This window comes from Lagopus muta, chromosome 7, assembly GCF_023343835.1.
Source record: "Lagopus muta isolate bLagMut1 chromosome 7, bLagMut1 primary, whole genome shotgun sequence".
Lineage (NCBI taxonomy): Eukaryota > Metazoa > Chordata > Aves > Galliformes > Phasianidae > Lagopus > Lagopus muta.
In genome coordinates this window covers 5,467,878-5,489,190 of record NC_064439.1, presented here as the reverse complement: position 1 = coordinate 5,489,190, position 21,313 = coordinate 5,467,878, and the positions used below count along the sequence as shown (strand labels likewise).

Genomic DNA, 21,313 nt, shown 5'->3' with positions numbered 1-21,313 from the left:
CAACTTTTTCAAAGTCAGCTTGAGACACATCCCAATGGTGCATTACAAACAGAGCAAGAGATAGAGATGGTCGGAATCATAGGAAAGGCCATTGAGTTGTAGGAGCTTCTTGAATTCCATGCTCAGATTGGAAAGGCTTTGTAAATAAAGTTTTGAGAGACAGAGCCTGTTATGAGGAAAAAGATTGACTGGGGCAAGTGATGTTTTCCCTTCAGTCAGGGTAGTGCTGAAACCAGCAGTCGTAGGCAGTAGTTATAGTTGAAATGTATCATTTTAGGACAACTACATGAAGGACTTAGTGTGAAATTCAGAAAGACTAAAAGTTATATATAAAAAAAAAACCCTACTCAAAAATGAAGTCAAAGCCTTACATTCTAACTCATGGCCAGAAAAGGTGGTGGGGGAAAAAAATGTGATTTGGGATTTATGAGTTCAGTTGTTTATATTCTGTAGGAGAGGAGTGACCAGGCTAATTGCCCTGACCTTCAGCCAAGGCAAATTAGTGCTTCTCTGAAAGGAAAAGGATGTTTGAATGGTGGTGGCCAGGAATAACAGGTTAGTACCATTAATTAAATGAAATTAGCAACTTGTAGCTGCTCTCACTTGAAAACAGTGGAAGGCAGAGGATGTGAAGTTCCTGCAGTAATCCCTGGTACCAGCTGAGATGAAATTCAGAACCCTGCAGTAGCTGAAGCACCCAACTCAAACCCACCAATGCCTGCTTGGACGTTATGATCTCTACTCTTATACTGTAGGTAGATTCAAGCATCTTGAGACTTAATCTCCAACCTGGCAGGGGATCAGGAATTGAGAATTAGTGCTAAATGAAGCTTAACCTTCTATTAGAAGAATGGAACATACTAGGCTTTCCTAAACTGCTCTATCAGACAAACGTTCCTTGGGCTCAAATCTTCACACCAACTCTTCCCAGTCCCAAGATCCACTTACAATGAAGCAGGCTGGACACAGGCTGCTGTAAGCATCAAGCTCTTTATTCCTATAGCATTTCCAATTCAGTTTTGACACTTCCTCCACTGAAGGTTCGAAAATGTGCTTAGGGTACAGCATCACACATTGCTAAAAGCTTAAAAACAACATTGGTAAAGGTGCAATGCTGGAAGCAGTCCTAAACAAACAGTAAGAAGTAACAGATCACCTGCGTGCCTTCACTTACAAGGCTTAGGAAATTACCTCTAGCTTAAATTACATTATTATAAACCTTTAGTGTTTGTTTGGATGTTTACTCCTCTAGCAGTCAATTAAGGGAATAAAAGAAGAAATCTATTTTAGCAGCAGTAGAAAGATCAGTATTAGCAGGCCATCCAGCAGACTGGATTTCAAGTCTTTTAATTCTGCAACCTCTACTTGTCTTCTAAGCAGGAAGAAAGTATTCTGACCCCCTCCCGACTTCATAGAATCAGATCATAGAATCATAGAACTGCTTGTGCTGGAAAGGACCATTAAACTCCAACCCCCTCTGCTACAGGCAGGGCTGCCTTGTTTTACATCAGAACTGTGTTTAAAACTAACAATGACTATGGAATATAAAGAACATTTTGACCCACAGGTACCCAGTTCCCTTCATTCATTGAGGATTTTCACCACGTTAACTGTACCAACTACACTGAGGGTATTCCCAATCAGAAGTAGTAAAATCTAGTGATAAATCACTGCCCTGAGAGGTATAAAAAACACCCTCACGTTGTTCATTGTTCATTTCAGATTTACTATTCACCTACCACACCTTCAGAAGCTATTTGAAAACAAGTGCAAACAAGATAAAAAATAAAGCTACAAAAAGCAATAAATGCTGCTGCACCATGACATACCCCCAATTCTTAATGATCTGTAGGAAAACAGCAAATAGAAAAGCAGAGGAAAAGCTATTCCTTTGTCACTAAGGAAACTCAGACATTTGATTGCATTCAAGACCATTCTCCAACTAGTTTCCACATTAATTTTGCCTTCCACTTGGTGACTCTGGATGGCATTCAAAGTTTGAATGCAGACCAATCTGCTGGACAGTGGTTGCAGAAGACAATTCAATATGTAGTTCACCTGGATATGTTTTTTTATAGTGTTGTCTACGCTAACAAAATAGAACAGATGTAATTCTTTCAACATCATAAAAATATTCCAAAATAATTCTACAGCATACTTTCATCTGTAAAAAGAAGCAGCATCCATTTCACTCATGCCTTTGTGGAGCTTCGTCGCCTTTCTGTTCAGGTACTGCTTCATCATCAGGTTTCACCTGAGCAGCGGGCTGAGAGCTCTCAAAACTGTTCATGAGTACTGTTTCTTGGTTTTGGGGATCAGTTTCTAGTGCTGTTTTTGAAGAAATTTCATTAGGAAGAGTAAAAGAAGGTAAAGATGATGCTGTAGGCAGAAGGTGGTCCAACTCTGGCTGCCTGGCAGAGCCTTCAGGACTCTTCATTATATCTTCAGGGCTCAAAGCTGTGGTGTTCTCTGGGAAATCAAGAAGTATGTCATAAAGCAAAGAACCAAACACACACATCAATTCCTGTCAGTGCCTCTGGTTATGGTGCCCAAAAAATCAGATTGAATGGCAAGCCTCTGATGGGCACAGCACACAGATTCACAGCTACCAAATACATGAGCTGTGTTTACTCAGCTCTGAGGTCTCTGAGCTCCGAGGTCTGGAAACCCAAAGTACACTTACCAAAATAAGCAGAAGGGTCACTGTTTGACATGAGCTTTTCAGTGCCTACAAAAGAGCCTGCTGCTGGCATGCTGAAGGAGGCAGAGGAAGAAATGCTGGACACGTTTGTTAAGTCAGTGAGCTCAGGAAGTGAAATACCAGACATGTCAAGAAACCCTGAAGAAAGAAAATGTTGGGACACTTTCAGATTAACAGAAAACTTCAGCTTCAAAAGAGACATGCTATGTGCAGACTGAAGTTTATTCAACTCTACACCACTGCTCATGGTCTTGTATTTAATTCTCAAACTTGTTTAGAGCTTTTTGGTTTATTTAAATGTCCTCTTTCTTTTGAAAGGGAGTAGGTTGGAAAAAGCATGAAAGAAAACATACCTGGATCCATAACCCTCTGGAGAGGGGGAGGAGGAGAAAGTGAGCTTTCTGGTGAATACCCACTCATTTCTTGGCCTGTGGATTGATCCAGGTTCATAACTACTTCAGAGTTGTCACTTTGAGAAGTAGGTGCTAATAATGCAGCCTGGAATGACAGAGTAAAACACATCTTTTCATGCTGCAAGTGTCACCTGAAATCAGTCTTCCCATGAGACAGTGTTCTGCCTCGGTCTCTAAGTCCATCTATTCAGAGAGAACTTGATGCTGAAACTAATAATCAAGTCACTGTTTATGACTGGTTAAAACATATTCTTTCAAAGCCAACGTGTTACTTGAACAGCTGACACTTAACTCTTGTAGGTATATTTTATTTCCTAGTCACAAGGATATCCTAAACCATCTTCTCACTGACTCAGACAGTTATCACATCCTCAGAACAAGAAGCAAGGATCTGACAAAAATGCATTTCAGCCAATACCAATGAAAGAATAACTGGAATAGTCATTATTGCACCCAAACTACAGAGATGAATACAGAAAGATACCAGATGGAATTTTGAGGCAATAAAGTCTATTTCTCTCTCAAGCCATCCTTTCTGCCATCTGCTTGGCGTCATCAACTCTTACTTCTGCTGTGCTCAAAAATACTGCATTCTGAATCTTAAAACAAGCAGAAAATTAAATGAAAATGAAATCCCATAGGATGTGTGATCTTACTTCCTACGTACCTCTGTGTAACCATTAGTGGATGGTACAGGAGTTCCAGCTTCTGGTAAGGGCGAAGGCGGTTTGCTTTCTGGCTTTTTCTTTGATGCTATTGACTGTGTTGGAATCCTGTGCAAATAGCCATATCCAATACCACACCCCAAACTGCACAACAGAAGTAAAACAAGATTTGGAAAAAGTCCTTAACAAAGCTGGTAAGCCTTTTAAATTCTGACTTCTAAACGAAAAGAGTTTGAGTCCTTAAACGGGAGCAGGAAATACCTACCTGCAAGAATCCTTTCTGCTACTAACAGAGCACATGGCAAATGATATTTAGATAGATGTAGCTCAGCTCTTGGTTAACTATTTTCTATATCTTCATGAAATATACGATCTGACCTGATTTGCATTTCGTTCTTGCTTCACCAAATGCTCAAGTGTGAAAGTGTAGCTCGCGCATCTGCTAGCAAGGAAGTCAGCATAAGTTTTACCATCAGTATCAACTCAAATAGGATTAGATCCAGAACATGCCTAATACCTCCCAGCTATTTCTTTTCTTTAATGATGAACAGTTTCACGCGAGAAGGAAATAAGCCTTGAAGCGAAAACAACGAGCTGTAATCAATGACAATATTCTTAACAAGAGCTCATTTACAGTGAGTGCATAAGCTGTCATCACCCAGTGGCTGTCCGCAGATCAGTACCTTCCTTCTCCACCCCAAGCTCCATTGGGAGTCACAACTACCTCTCGAATGGAGTCTGCTTCAGTGTTATAAACCATCAGCTTCAGCGGCTTTCCCTCATGGGACTCAACCAGCGAGAAGAAATCTTCTGACTAAGAGAAGAACAGCAGTTATTAAATGCATGAGATGAGGAACTAGAAACAAATGGGTATTTGAGGCATTTACTTCAACATGAGATATTAAAAACTCAAAGACAGACTAAAACTCATTAATGTACACTTTTTTTTGCTTCCCCTCCTTTGCCAGGTTTAAATAGATAGATAAATGAGTAAATAGTGGTAAAGTTGAGCTCAGCCATTAAGCACCTCAAATGTTAACCTCACAAAATCCAAAACAACCACCCCCATATGTTCTGTGTGCATGCAATTAGGGTTATAAACCCTAACACATAAACACAGCAGGCATGAAGATGTTATGTGAAGGAACACCAACCCTACCTCCTGCAGAATCTGATCGGATCCAACAATGTAGTCAGAGTATGGCTGCAATCCACCTACAGCAGCAGGAGATGCGGGTTCAACATCCTGTGAAAGAATGGCAGCTGTCACCTGCACTCTCAGAAGATGAAATTACTAAAAGCTAACTCAAAAGACAACAGGAGAAAAGAACATCTGGTTTACAGGACAACACAGAAGTCTTCAAGCAGTCTAATGGTAGGAGCAACACTGCGTAAGACATGCCAAATACAGAAGGACCAATTTGGAAATGAGATGTTTTGAAGTTGATAAGAGGTTGCATTTACTTCAAGAATCACAGACATAAGAACAGACCAGCTCAGTCTTTCCTAAGCTGTTCTACATTTTCAGCTCTCCCTCCCGGTTTTAAAACAATTTTTTGGTGCTTTTTCTACATGAGTATTATTTCAGTGAAGTTGAAAAAACAAAAGCACCAACTGAGCCAGAATCATTGCTTTTTATTTTTATTTTTTGCTTTGCTATTGTTTCTTCAACAAGACAAAACACCCTTCTGCCCATCATGCAGTCTGCACGGTCTGGTTGGGCTGGGATGCATTTTATTCTTAGTGGCAGGCAACACTAACAGACAATAACTTGTCTCTGTTCAAATAGCTCAAGCTTTCAAGACTGTGTTCCCCTCCTATTTGTGATTTCAGCACTGCACTTCTACATACTACTCTTAAAAATACATATACTTTAAAGCCAGGTTATAGGAACACCAGCAGGCCACCAAGAGACAGTCACCCACAACTACATTCTACATATACAGCAACATTCTCACGCATAAGGATCTGTAAATCCTTATGAAAACATTCCTGAAATACCTCAGACTATGAATTAGCAATCCTTCTAAATGGCATACCTCATCTAACAGAAAACACACACACCAGATGAAAAGCTTCAAATCTGATCAGTAAAACTGGAGGTTGGTGGCCCTGCCTGTGGAAGAGGGTTGGAAATTGATCCTGGGGCTCCCTTTCAACCCAAACCATTCTGTGACTCTATAGAACACCTTTTTGATGTTTACCTCCTAGGGAGAATAGATTCCACCAATAAAATAGTATATTGCTGTCTTGGAGGAAGCTTCTAAATGGAAGTCTACATTCTGTTCTTAGCTCAGCAACAACTGTTTTGGATAAGCAAGGAATTCTGACTCACCAAAACATGCCACACGTGTTCATTGGCCCCCTGGAAACTGCAGAACCTCACGCTGGCTCCGAGAAGACCTTGTCCTCCCCACATGTTACTGGGGACCACCTCCACCTCTCTTATCTTCATTGTTTTGATGTTATACACCTCCAGTTTCACTGCTTTTTCAGCATTTGCCTTCAGCAGATCTTTCAACATATTGTTTTCTTTATTCTGTAGAGAGATACGTATATATGGTTAATGCTATTTCTAGTTGCTCTCATAACACAGATGTCACGCTTGTGGCAGAATTTGAATACAAGGAACCAAAGCAGTCATTAGACTTCATGTTTTACAATCAGTCCAGCAGTGCAGTTTTCTGTTATTCAGAAGCAGTGTGCGCTGTCAGCTCATGTCCTTCTAAAAGAGTAACTACTCTCATTCAGTTTAATTGCTTACTTTCCTTTTCTTTTAACCTCTGGTAAGTCAGGAATGTTAGATCTTAACTACATGTTTGCATCAGTAAGTGGCAGCACTTCCTGGCTGATCAGTACTGATCCTTGGGCCAAAGATGTGAATCTTCCAAACCAAAACAATGCATTAAAACGCACTTAATTCTTCCTCATTAACACACCATTCAGGAACTGTGACCAGCCCTAAACCATAAGCAAACAGGCCACGTGGCACTTTTCTTCCTGTCAGTGATTCTTTCCCCTATTTTATCAACTGTTCAAACAACTTTGCTTAAACAAATGCTGAGCTCTCACCACTGACTCACCAGCTCAAAATTCACCTGGTGGCAGAAAACACCCACGAATAACACCACAAGCACAGAGTTAACCTGCAAAGAAGCCAGGCTGACCGAAGGCATCAGTAAGGCTCCTCAGGTTTTGGCTTACCTTTTTAATGCCACGTGCAACGCCCCACAAGCCATTCTCTATTCTGACAGCTTTGCCTTCTACCTCTCACAGTAATGATACTTCAGGAAAAAAAATAAAGAGAAAAAAGAAAATAAAGTCTTAGGAGGACTCACCAGCCTGGTGTGTCCTATCGCAACGATGAAGTCAAAGAAAGGCTCCAGCCCTCCTTGCTGAGCAGGGGAGTTCTCCTGAACCTGAAGAACATATATGTATACATTTTAATTGTACATGGATCTGCAATCACGTTAAGAGACATGGTGTTAATTATTACACCTGAGTCAATATTTACCTTCCACTGAAACAGAAACGAGACAACAAGCGACAGACACTGGAAGCAGTCCACAACCGTGAACTCAGATATTTATGTTATTTGCTTCCAATCGCCCCTTGGGGCTTTTCCTCCACGCACACACACACACACTCCCCAGGTGCAGCACCACCATTTTTCACACACGAGTTCCTCCCCCCTGAGGCAGCGCGGGCCCGGCCCGCCTGAGGCAGCTCGGCGCCACAACCCCCACCGCCCCGCGCCGCCTCACCCCGTGTACGTGGAAGCCCTCGGCGCCGCCATCCGGGAGCTCGGAGCTGGAGCCCAACCCCATGCCTGGCAGCGCGGCTCAAGCGGCGGCGCCGAGCAGCATCTCCCCGCCGCCCGAACTCGACGAACGGCCCCGCAGACCTGAGCAGCGGAGCGCCGAGCAGGGAGATGCGGGAGGCACCGCCCCTAGCAACGCCTCCGCTCCCGCCCGCCACCGTTGCCGCCCCGCCCCGCCATGAGGGGCGGCTCAGCCGCGTGTGCGGCTGCGCGGGTGGGAACGAGGTTGTGTGTCCTCCTGTGGGCGGTCCGTGGCAGTGTCTCACCGCCCTCTCAGTGAAAAAATTCCCAGACATGTAGTCTGAATCTCCCGTCTTTCACTTTAAACCATTCCCTTTTGTCCTGCCGCTATCAGACCGTGTAAAAAGTCGCTTCCCCTCCTGTCTGTAAGCTTGAGTACTGGAAAGCCGCAGTGAGGTCTCCCCGGAGCCTTCCGCAGACTGACCACCCCCAGCTCCTCGAGCCTTCCGGCACGGCAGGAGCTCTCCAGCCCTCTGAGCATCCCCGTGCCCTCTGAGCATCCCTCTGCCCTCTGTGCATCCCCCTGCCCTCTGTGCATCCCCGTGCCCTTCCCTGGGCGCGCTCCCACAGCTCCAATCCCTCCCCCAGCATCGCTCCATGCGGGGCCCCACAAAGCAGTCACAGAATCACAGAACAGAATATTTATACAGTCCCCTCCCTGTCCCCGCTGCCGCCCCTCTGCTGATGCAGCCCAGGTTGCTGTCGGCCTCCCGGGCTGCAGGCTCACACCGCTGCTGGTGTGCAGCTTTTCGTCCATCAGGACCCCACATCCTTCTCCACAGGGTTGCTCTCGGTGAGTTCTTCTCCCAGTCCGTACAGCTGGGATTGCCCCGACCCAAGTGCAGCACCTTGCCCTTGGCCTTGTTCAACCTCATTAGGTTCACATGAGCCCACTTTTCAAGCCTGCACAGGTCCCTCTGGATCACATTCCTTCTTTCTGTTGTGTCTCAGTTGTGTCTCAGTGCCATTGCCTGTCATTGCAATGGAAGAGCACTGATCCTAAGACAGACTCCTGGTGGACACCACCAGTGATGACTGGCCACAAAGCCATTGACAACAACCGTCTGGCTGCAGCCATCCAACCAAGGCATATGGAGCCTTGGTAATCACTAAGAATTGCTGATATTTCCCTTCTTCCTTAAATTTCTTATCTTCCACTCCATTCGTCTTAGGATGAACTCTGATTCTGCATCAGTAATTTCTCAATAAGGGAAGAGTTTCTTCATTCTCTCTTCAAACACCAGAAGAAAATGCCAGAGATTCTGATCCAGTTACAAAAGGATTACTTAGTATATATATGACCACAGCCAGAAAGCCCAATGGAGTTATCTGCTTTGATGTTTACTGTGGAAGACAGTGAGGAGGATCCCACCCCGTAACATTTTTTTTGGTGGGAAACCTGTCAGAGGATCTGCCTTCACTTAAAGTGAATGCCAAGGAGACTTCCAAACTTATGGTTTTGAAGGAAGAGGTGGCAATTGCACAAGCTCTTCAAAGGAATTCAGAAATGAGTTAGCACACCTATTGGCTGTAATAAATAGTAATAAGCTGGCAAGAGGGATAAGCAGTGAAATGACAAAATACACCGATGGAATTATTCAGAGCAGTAAAAGGAAGGAGCAATTCCAGAACTGTAAAAGGTTCGTGAAAGATTAGGTGGGCAATAAAAGCATAGATATAATGAAGTGTAAGTAAACACAAAAGGATATGTGTCAGGAAAAGCTCTGACTGACTGCACGTGTGAAACTGTGGGCTCTGAGCTGTTCAGCAACAGCCTGCTGTGAGACCTGAGGTTTACAAAGAGGCATTTCAGCTATTGGTAGTAACCGAGAACTGCTGTAAAAGCAAAAAAAGGAATAGCAAGGAAGACATTGGTGAATTACCATATGAATTTTCCCTTGTCTTTTCCTAAAGAAAAACCAAAAACAACCAATAAGAACTGAAAAGATTGAAAGAGAGCATTAATAATAGTTGAAGGTATCACACATAGGGAATGATGAAGCAAGCCAGCACTTCTTCATTTGGGTGAGAAGCAATTGAAGAGAGAGAGAGAGCATGTGCTACAAAGTCGTTTGTGGTACAGGGGAAGTAGTCGGGAGCTGAGTGTTTGCTCTTGTTCCCTTTTCTAACAAGGGAACTGTTGAAATTGTGAGAGCACAGGTTCATAGTAAGCAGAAGGAGGTGATTTTTCATGTAACAGCTCATTGAGTTCTGCAGCTCCCTACCACAGGAGGCTGTGATGCCAAGAGTTCACTTGGCCCCAAGGAAGCACTGGACGAGTTCACCAAAGAAAAATCCGGGGAAAGCCAATATGTAGACAGAAACAACTGCAGCAAAAGATATTTCCTGAGCTAAAACCATCCAAGGGCAGGGAGAGTGCTGAGGGGAGTATTGTTTGTGCGAATCAGGAGACTCGTTTCATTTGACTTTTTCTATCTATATGACTTTTCAACATTTAATGCATTAGGACAATTTTATTTTAATAGCTGCTAATATAATAGATTGTGAAGCTGTTTGAGAGCTGGGAAATGAAAGAAAAAAGAAAAGAGAAAGGAATATATTACACAAATATTTTTGATAGCTAATGGGTAGAAGTGTTTTTTTTTAGTGGATATCTCTACACTACTCCGAACCTCTTCCTCTTTTTCTGATAAGTAAGAATGTATTTTTTTCTGCAGTGGGAAAGTAAGTCCTTGTTAGGGGATAAAACTCTTCTTGCAGGTCTGCTTGGATTTGATTGTCATTTTGGAGCTACTTTGATGTAATTATATGACAGAGGCGAGTAGACTGGTACTGAAAGGCTTTCTGAGCAGTCTTCCTCCTTCCATTTAGAAGGGTTTATGATGATATGCAGGGAGGGCTGTCTGATCATATCCAGGGCATGGTAAAAAGGGAACCCAGCTGTACTTGAATGTGCTGATCTGTAACTGGTGGGTGAGAATGGTTGTCAAATTTCTTAGTGAATGTGTTCTGAAATCTCACTCTCTAGATGTCATTCTGTTAATTGTTTATTAAATAGTGAAAGTAGGGTTGTATTATCAATTGTAGAATCATAGAATGGCTTGGGTTGGAAGAGACCTCAAGGATCATGAAGCTCCAACCCCCTGTTGAGGGCAGGGCCACCAACCTCCACATCTAATACTAGGCAGGCTGCCCAGGGCCCCATCCAACCTGGCCTTGAACACCTCAGGTATGGGGCATCCACAACCTCTCTTGGCAGCCTGTTCCAGCACCTCACCACTCTCATAGTAAAGAACTTAAATCAGGAAATGGCCAAGAGTAACACTTGAGGTATTTTCCGTAACACTTTGTCAGCAGTGGATTTTCCTTTTATAATAAAGTCAATACATGATAAAAATACAGCTAATTTTGTGAGGTGGAATGTCAGGCTGCGGACATGAAAATTAGCAGGCCATTTAGAAATACATTTTGACTCTTACAGAGTTTGAAATCACTTGAAATGTGGCATTTCACTGTTATGGCATTTCGGTGTTATGGCATTTTAGAATTAGAAAAATGACGGCCTTAGAAAAACCTGCCTGTGGTCTTTCCTTTCCTTGTGAAGGAAATGCAATTTATCTTCCAGCATAATGGAACTCAAACAACGTGACGTGCGACCGACAGATTCTGCAGAGCACTGTAAACTTCAAATGCTTATTTTTCAAAGCCCTTTGTGTGCTTGGCAATTACAACTCGCTCGCAGGATGGGTCTTTTCTAAAGGTTCCAATGTAAACGAGAGTCAATAGGTGAAACGTGCGCTGACCATTCTCAAATGTGGTTAGATGAGCACATAGATTGTATGAAGCTAACTGATTAGTCACAGGTTTCTTTTTCTTTTTCAATTAGTGGAGAAAAACAGGCACTTCTAGGCGGTACCCTTACAACAGAGGGTTTTTCCCCCGTTGTATAAGTAGTTGTGCAATAAGGCAGAAGAATTGCATGGTGTGAATACATTTCTTTGGCTTCTTGCATGCTTGTTTTCTGTAGAGTTCATCAGAAATTGTGTATCTGATAAGATTACCCACTTCAGTGGCAAACAATAAATTTGTCCAGATCTTCAGTCATATCTGCTTGTACAGATACGTTCTCTTTGAGGACAAGGACAGGATGCTCATGAACAGGGACTGTGAACATATAGTTGTCTCCAGGACAATGTAAGGCAGGGTTTTCATATATACACCATACATAAAAACTTCAAATGATCATCAATAGAGTCTTGCAATCCTGAAGAAGCATATATAAGAAATGATAGAACAAGGGGGAATGGTTTTAAACTAAGACAGGAGAGGTTTAGCACTGGCACAGGTTGCCCAAGGAGGCTGTGGATGCCTCATCCCTGGAGGCATTCAAGGCCAGGCTGGATGTGGCTCTGGGCAGCCTGGGCTGCTGGTTGGTGACCCTGCACACAGCAGGGGGTTGGAACTGGATGAGCATTGTGGTCCTTTTCAACCCAGGCCATTCTATGATTCTATGATCCTATGACTCTATGATGATAAGTGTATTTCTGTCTACGAAGAGGCCAAAGTTCAGCTGTTGCCAGCTCTGTTGATTTTGTTGCTTCAAGCTCTATTCACAAGGGAGACTTTGAATATAAATTGAATATAAACATTATATTGGTGGCATTGAATATAAATAATATATTGATGTTCACTGACAAATAACTTTTGGGTGCTTCCAAAGCAACTCAATTCAATGCAGCAGTACTGCATCTCTTATTTAATAGGCTTACTTGTCTTATTACTGAGACTTGCAGAGACTAAGCAAATTCTTTGTTTGCTCAGTTACTGTACCAGCATGCCAGTGCTATCAAAATTACTCAGGTTGTCAGGCCAAGGTATTTCCTATACAAATAGAGATTTTGGAAATATTCCAGCATTTAAGCTGCATTCAGTGAGGGAGGAGCCCGGCAGGCTAACTGAGTTGGTAGCAGGCAAGCAGTAGTGCAGGCTTGAGTATGTTGAAATTACTTGAATAGCGTTTGGTATAAGTTACCTTATACCAAGCTTCAGAAGTGAACGAGTCTCCTGTAAGTCCTATGTCAGCCCAGTGAGGATGTATCAGGTGTTTGGGGGTATTAAAATGGCTGTGTAAGTCTATGTTTAAGTGAATAAGTAACTTCCGATGGAGCCTGAAGAGGTGCTCTGCTCATAAAGTGAGGCTTTATAGTAAAAGGCAAACTGGTTAACTCTCTAGGTTATGCTCCCCTAGTCATGTGATGGCCCTTTACTGGGCTTGTTCCAGTATCTGAGTCTTTCTTTCACTGGGGGACACCCAACTGGACAACTACTCCAGGGATACAGTCTTACAGATGCTGAATAGTGAGGGAAATTTCTTCCTACAATCTGCTAGCTACACACCTGCTAATACAGCTTAAATTGTGGTAGGCTTTGTTTGCTGCAAGGGTTCACTGTGCAGTTTGTTGTTCATCATGATCCTTTTCTAGAGTCCCCTCAGCATGCACAGTTACATGTGGTTATTCCATACCAGAGGCTAAACATCCTCTGCCCTCGTCCCAGACAACTCACTGTGGAAGGCACTGGGTTGACTGTGGTGCAATTGCCTTTGGTAAATCCGTACTGGATGATCTTCTTGGCCTTCATGACTCAAAATTTGCACCATAGCCTTCTTAATGGCTGATTTTAGGCTGACTGGCTTGTAGTTCCTTCCGTGTTGAGGATGCAGTTCCTTTATCTTCATTGTTGAAGATGAGTGTGATTATTTTGCCTCTAACTCACTTGGTTGTAGTGACCTCTCTAGGAAGACAGATTGTGTAATGCATTGGTGGGTAGCTGCTGAAAGGATCAGGCCCAGGACAGCTGATAGATACCAGGATGTTCAATCCTTATGTCCAAGTGTTCTCCAGCAAGGAAAAGCACTCTTGTCTGCTCCTGTTCTCCTGGCAGTGAAAGCAGGTTTTGGTATGGTCAAAACAAACTGGTTCAGTTTAGAGTCCTGCTACTGCTGCAGGTGGAGAAAGGAAAGGATCAAGTTGGTTTGGGGAGGAAAAAGCATGGGAAAATAGAGGTGTAAGGAGTTAAAAGTGGTCACTTGCCTGTAAACAGGCTGTGATTAATATGCTTGTCTAGCCATTCCCTGCATCTCATCAGCAGTCTGATTAAACTCCATTTCTAACTGTCTCCCAGTCAAGAGGCTCTCCACGGTGTTTGTATGGAGGTCTCAATGCCAGAGATCAGAGATCATGGTGTTTTGTGTCCATAATGCCAGGAGATGGAGCAAGTGAGGGTTTGTATGTCTATCTATGCAGGAATTTTTATGCAACTATAGTCCTTTCAATACATTTCATCTGCTTGCAGACAGCACCATCCCTGGCATGTTTTAAAGTCCATCAGTCCTGGAGTGCCAGAGTGAAAAGGGATGAATTTTATATACTGATAGTTATCCCTCGATAAAAAGCAGTGATGAAACGCATAGCTGCACTTACCCCATCAGTGTCAGCATATTGTGCTGGAGTAGTGAAGCACTTTAACAGAAGCATTCATTGAAGTGGACTTAAGAATGGAAAGGACTGAGATGGGAGATGGGGAGAAGCAGCTATACTATCCACTAGGAAGAGCCATGATACTTCAGTGGTGGTTTGTTATTTCACAGGGATTCTCAGTCGTGCACACATATTTGGAAGTAGGCATGTAAGCTGCATCATCTTTCTCATGAACAAACATGGAGTGAAAGATCTATTCTTGTGTGTGCATTTTCATATATATGAGAAATATGCTGGGAAGGAAAATAGATGTTGACACTGTAGTCCAACAGCCAGGTTCTACACAGAGCACAAATCAGGTTTTCATTCCTACTCTAGTTAATATGTTATTTATACGGGATGGAACAGCTTCAGTGGGGAGGAACTGAAAGAGATTGATTTTCCAATACCAGAAGTTGAGTGTTTGGGACATAAATCTGGTGATTGCCACATGGTGTCACCTGCTTCTTTGCACAGGCTCTGAAACCATCCAATTCCATACCTGCCTGATTCAACTTTCTAAAATGACAGAGAAATAACAGAGCAAAAACGCCAACAATTTTCCCCCAGGTTAGTGAGTCAAATCATTTGACCACGTGAAATGAAAGCTCCCAGAGCTGATTCAAGGCAGCTCAGGACCACGTTGCCAGGAGTGGAGTGATAACAAGTCCCTTCTTTTTTTTGTAGCAACAAGCTGTTAGAGCAGCTCAGGCGTGTAGGTAACATTACCCTTGGCACAGCTGATGGAACTTGCCCAACTCATCAGTTTTGTGTTACGTTAAGCACCCGTAACTGAAGAGCACGGAAGCCAATACCCTACTGCTGTATGCTGCTCTAATTATAAATTATCCTTGCCAGTTGCTCCAAGCAGTTCCTTCCAGACTGCAGAAAAAGCTGCTCTTTTTTGAATACTGCTCTTCATTATTTAATTTGTTGTCAGTGCTGTAGTACAGGTGTAACTTCGTGCATTGTGTTAAGCAACGTAGTTAACATCTGTTATGACCAGCTTATCCTCTCGTTCACTGTCTCACAAAGGGAGCACTGAGTAAAGCTCTTCACTTTGCTAGTGTTTTGGGGTGAGATTAAGAGCATCAATTTTGGCATTTCAGATAGAATCTTGGAGAGATATAAGCATCTGCCTTCCAGAGTGGGATTTGAATTGGCAGGCTTTCAGCAGCACGTGCCATTGATGGTGTTTAAATTCATTCAGCACCTAAGCACATGTACTTGATTAACTGCAGAAGCATTTTCTAAGCATGTGAGCACTAGGTACTTATGCAGTCACGATTCAATGCAAGAGCTGTGGTACAGGGAGAAAAGTAAATAGCAAAACTGTTTCTCCTCCAGGGCTACTTCCTCCTTCCTTAACATTTTATACACTTGGTGCCTGATTTATCTCTTCTTTAAGTGGTTGACTTTGCATTGATGTATGTGTATGAACTGGAATAAAACACGTTCTGTAAAACTGTAGGAACTCTGAAACTGTAAGTGAAGGGATGTCATATGTGTGAGATCACCTGTATGTCCATCAACACGTTGTAAAGTAAGTTAAATGTCTACCTAAAGAGATTATTACACTTCCTATTGCTTATAGTTTTGTATTTAAAGGCAAATGAAGGCAAATGCTTCACAATTTTTTAAGATGATGATCCTTTCTCCTAGTGCTTTTTATGGGTAAATATGGTAACCTCGTATTGAGGTGACTGGTTGTTCTCTGTTCCTTTCAGATAGGCTCGTCACAGTCAAACTCTGAGATACTTTAACACAGCTACACAGAGCAGCAATAGGAGATTTGTCTAAATCCTCCTGGACTTCGGCTCTTCGAGTGCCTCGTAGCAGCAGTTTTTCTGATGGACTGTTTATAACTCACAGAATTGCTTTTCTCCGCTCTGATGGACTCATCTGCTCTTCCCATTGTTGTGAGCAGTGTTCTTTCAGTGTCAAATCCAAGGCCTCTGCCTGTAGAGAGTGACAGTGCAATTTTTCTGAACACTCAATCAAGATAACTCGTAGTATAATTCAGGATGAATGGACCTCAGGAGATCATGTAGCCCAACCTCCAGCTTGCTCAGCTTTTGTCAGGATTATGGAGCCTTTTTGGAGGAGATTCAACTGTCTTCTCAAACAATTCTCTATGCTTTGCAAGATAGGGTATAATGACTGCTGTCTTGGGGGTTTTCCTGTGCATTATCATTTAACTGTCAAGCACAGCACCTTTTTGCAGCAACCTTTACAATGCCCAAACCACATTCTTACGCTTTGCAAAACACTCAATTGATTTGCCACTTCTAATGAGTAAGTCTCCAGACAGAGAATTTTGACATTTTGGATGGCAGCACTAGGCTTCAGCATCTCGAGCTACATTTCTGAATTGGAGCTTTGTTGTATTTCTGTGATACCAAAAACTAATCAGCCATTTACTCCAATTTCTGTGGGTTTTTTAATTGATTTCCTTCACCTACAGTCAGTCATAACTCATAAATTCAAGGTTTTTCACCCTTGCCAAGTCCTCTTACATGGAGCAGTACTTCCCAGTCCTAGTGCTCTAACTCCCCTCTCTTCATTCACATATGACCAAGAGGTTCACCTCATTCACCAAGCATATAGCAAAACGCAGACAGTCCCCCCGGAGCTCTACACTAAAACAATGTCTGAAGTGGAGGAATTCAGAAAACAGCTGTAATTCATCATCTGGAGTGTAATTTATTTCTCCTTTGGGCATTACAGCACAACCCAACATCAAAGCCACTCAGCTGCAAAATGAGTATACCATTTGCTTTGCTGTAGAGTACAGATTATGGACAAACAATTACTCAATCTAAATGGCACGGTGTCCAAAAGGAGAATAAACAGACAACAATGTTCTTCAACAGAATTGTACATAGAGAGCACACACAGAATCTTTGGAATAATAAATTAGCAATAGAAAATGAGAGAGCTGGCCAGGTCTAACAAGGGTGATGAATGTGGTGGAAATGAGAGAAGAGACTGTTTGGCTAAGAGGCCACTCTCTGACCTCCTAGCCAAAACTAACTGGGAGCTAAAAATGATCTATGATGTAAAGGGAAAAAATGTTCAATGGCTTAAAAAAGGTTTCAGTGCTAAACATCACAATGAACTTCTATGGCTTCCAAGAAAATACAAAGGGTTGGTTAAAGTGAAAAGCTGGTGAAGTTACACAAGAAAAAAACCTGGTCCTACCGTGTCCATCCCATGGGCAGCAGATTTCAATACTTGGATGAATGAACCTTGCTCTCTTTTCCAGTTCATTTTCTTGACTTTTCCTTTTTTACTTTATTATGTCTACAATCATAGAATCATTAAGGTTGGAAAAGACTACTGGAATCTTCTAGTCCTGCCATCAACCCATCACCACCATGCCCACTGAGCCGAGTCCCTCAGCCTTGTCTAGCCCCAGACCTGCTGATGTCAGTACTTATAGAACCCTGCACCTACTTTTAAAACAAACTCCTCGATAGAAACTTGGGTAAAAATGATCCGGAGAGAAAATTCAGGTCCGTGCCATGTATGGAATTATACCAACCATTTCTCATGCTGACAACTGATCTTTGACAGCAGTTCAAGGTGGTTTACTGCCTATACTGTGATGCTCTGTTTGTCCTGAAGAAATTTTGCTTCATCGTGGAAAGAAGTCTCTGGGTTTTTATGTTGTACTGAAGAATCTGTGTGCTCCTAGATAGATGCCTAATGCATGTCAGTAAGTGCTTAGAGTGGTTGAGCTTTACACTGGATGTCTGGAATGCGACTGGATGAATATTAGCAGAGGTGGCTGCTGAAAAAAAAGGAAAACGTTCCTCTAGATCACAAGTAACCAACCTTTCACTTTGCCCAGGCTGCAGTGAGAGAAGAGGAATTATTTTAGGGTGCAGATATGTAGGTTGCTCCAAAAGTAATGCCTCCAAGCTATTTCCATGGAAAATACAACTGAGCACAGCAACACTGATAGAGCAAATTTTCAGCGACAAAACACTATTTCTCAACATACTCACCACCATGAGCTCTGCATTTTTGCCAGCAATGGACAAGAGCCCACATGCTGTGCTCGTACAAATCTGCCCCAGCAGGGATGACCCACTGCTGTTGTTGCCACTGCTGAAACATCATTTCCCACCTCACTGTGCTCACGGTCTCCATAAACGTTCAGCAAACATCAATGAATGTCAATGGGTGCCATTTTTTCCACATGGAGAGATTCAGTTTCACACTTTTGCTTCATCTACACTTCCATGTCAGCTGCCATTTTGTCAGTCTGCCCCTCCGCTGCCATCTGTCACAGTGTTACTCATTGCAAAGGCTTCTACATGTTCATCTTAAGGGCTATGTTAAGGCTGCTAGCAAAGATGGAATGCACCTCTTGGCATTTCCCCCTGCAAGGACCACCACTTGCCATGGTCAGGTAGACTACCCATCTGGGTAATGGTCTGCTCCACCTGGGAAAAAGTCTGGGATGTTTTGCACTCCTATGAGGGTGACCAGATCTCTGCCAGCCACAGCATTTCCCATTTTCCTCTTTTTTTCCTCCTAGCCCAGATCTCTGCCACCCCTGGAACTGAGAGCCAGCAATTTGGGTGCAGGCAGACAGAAATACATTCAGCAGGAAGAAGGGAGGAGAAAAGGATGCTAGAAAACAGGACCAGCACATCCAGCCAAGGTTGAACCACCCTCCCCTTAAGCTAATGCTCTTATTATCCAATTGATAAAGATCCGGTCATGTTACATGGAGCAGCAGGCAGCTGGGTGGACAGATGCTTTTCTTAGAAGGGAATGCAACATGTGCATCGACAGTTACCAGCCTGAAGAGCTGGCTGGGTTAGCCCTGCTTGGGTTTTAACCCAATCCGAAATTTGTCAGGTGTTATTTCTTCTGCACGGCCCAGTGGGAACTGTGCAATGTGGAGGTGTTTGGGTAACCTTGGGCAATGCCTTGAACAGGTCCTTGCTTTCTTTTGGTTGTGGGTTTGTTTTTAGTTTTTTGTTGTTTTTTTTTTTTCCACGTTGGGAACATTTTTGATCAGTTTAACAAGTTCTGAGCATAGTAACATTAAGCAAAGATTTAGACAACAGCTTCTTATCAAATATGCTAGCATTAAATGCTTGGAAAATTGCTACCACTTCACTGAAGATGATTCAATATCTTCTTCCTCTTGGTTGCCTGAGTAAATTGTAATTGGAATATTTAAGCTAGGAAAGGGTGAATCTCTCAGCAGCTAAGTGGTATAGATTATAGCATATTTGTTCTTTCTCTCCACTTAGCATGCCAGCACAAAACCTGAAGTGTTTGTTACAGCGATTGAAAAGGGTTCCCTCTATGGAGGGAACAAGATCTCTGTGAGAAAGATCTGGTAGCTCTCTGAAGGAAGGGATATCAGCCAAAAAAAGGGACTTAGATTGGTAAGAGCATGCATTGCTTCCCGGTCATTGTGGTGGGGTTGTGGAGACTTCTGGAAGCAGATGTCAATTTCACTACACTTGATGTGACCTGGAAGGCTGCTCATGGTGTTCTTCAACCGTGGAAGCTTTAAAGACAGTGGCTGTGATGTCACCAGGTGCAGTGAAAGGGCTTAGCCAGAGAACTTTGATAAGCTGATGGTTGGACTAATGTGTTGGTGGTTGGACTAGATGACCTTAGCGGTCTTTTCCAACTTAAATGATTGTGATTCTTTTGAAATGAATTTCCCTAAGCCAATTCATAACCTTTTGTGAGCATATTTAAACCACTACAGGCATCTTAACACAGTAATGAGCAAAACCAGCTAATGCAGATTTCCAGCTCCATGGTCTCTTTTCCATGTTTCTTATATGGAGCTACTCCACTGTTCAAAGGTACTCACACCATTTCTGCATGGCCTGGGTGCCAAATACTTTGTAGTTTCATATATATATAATCTATATATATATATAATCTATCTATCTATATAATCTATCTATCTATATATATATGTATATATATACACACACACATATATATGTATATACAAAGGTTTTAAGTCTTTATATACATATATATATACACATATACTTTATATATACATATATACATATACTTATATACATATATATATACATATATATACATATACTTTATATGTACATATATGTATATAAAGACTTAAAACCTTTGTTCTCATCCTCATTCTTGCTCCTACTGCCGCATCCTTCTCACCCTCTGAGTTCCTGCTGCTGTTCCTGCACAGCTGGGCATCTCACTGTGCACTTAATCAAAGGAATGGTAAAGCTCTCTTTGCTTTAACCTTGACTTTACACATAATTGCTGACTTCCTGGGAGTGGAAATCAAGCTGATTGCTGATTTACATAAGAGGAGATACATTTGCATTAATGCCAGCACTTGAAATGGGTTTGCATCCTGAGAAACCTACATAGGGATATGAAGGTGGAAAGAAGTTCAGGTTTCACAGCCCACAGACCATGTTACACACTTTGCTCTGCAGCAAGTCATACGTGCACCGCACAAATGAGACAGCACGACACCAACACACACTCTTCCTTAATTACCCACGCCGTTAGTGAACGTGCTTACAATAGGGGGTAACAAGCTGATCTTTCACCCTGCTTCAGACAGAGATGCAAAGTGAATGCTTAGGTGCCACTAGAGGGCATTGGCAAACCGGAGGAATGCTTGACGTACTTATCACCAGCTCCCGAAGAAGTTTTGCGGGCTGATAAAAAGGCGTGTATACAGCCTTGCACTCTGTCCTTTGTGTTTGCTCGCAGACGCTCAGATAAGCAACCGGGAGCTTCTTTTTACTGCCATTACCCGGAGGTCCTACTGGAAAACAGATAAACTCTGCTTATTGCGGTGAGCGCAAGTGAAAATGAAACCAGCAGCGCTTTATTCAGGATTTACAAAAGGACTGGAGCCCCAGCTGTGTTTGTAGCTCATTGCTTTATCAGGCTGCCCTTGACAATGTCTCTTCTGTATTCAGAATTTTGGCAATTGTCCTCCTCTGACACAGGCAAAGACACAAAAAAAATAATTAGCTTTCCTTCCCTTTAATATTAGTGAGTGGTTCTTGCTACTTTTAAGACAGCCTGTGACTTCTGCTGTGACAGAAGTTCAGCTGCTTCACTTCTAGATCTGTTAGACTCACTAATAATGGAGTCATAGCCCTTGCAGCTTGCTTAGGAACCAAGTGAGAGCAGCACCCTGAGTATACATGATCAAAGGCTTCAGA

General features: G+C 42.7%; 1 protein-coding gene across 1 annotated transcript; it reads right to left on the bottom strand.

The window, feature by feature from the left end:
* Positions 1 to 971: 971 nt before the first annotated feature.
* GORASP1 (golgi reassembly stacking protein 1) lies at positions 972 to 7,730 on the bottom strand. The gene is made up of 9 exons (XM_048950723.1): positions 7,544 to 7,730; positions 7,118 to 7,198; positions 6,115 to 6,318; positions 4,939 to 5,025; positions 4,463 to 4,593; positions 3,782 to 3,923; positions 3,055 to 3,199; positions 2,684 to 2,839; positions 972 to 2,469 (listed from the first exon to the last, which is right to left on the bottom strand). Exons 1-9 carry the CDS (start codon positions 7,604 to 7,606, stop codon positions 2,189 to 2,191), a joined length of 1,290 nt encoding a protein of 429 aa, XP_048806680.1. The 5' UTR covers positions 7,607 to 7,730; the 3' UTR covers positions 972 to 2,188.
* Between the last annotated feature and the right edge of the window lie 13,583 nt (positions 7,731 to 21,313).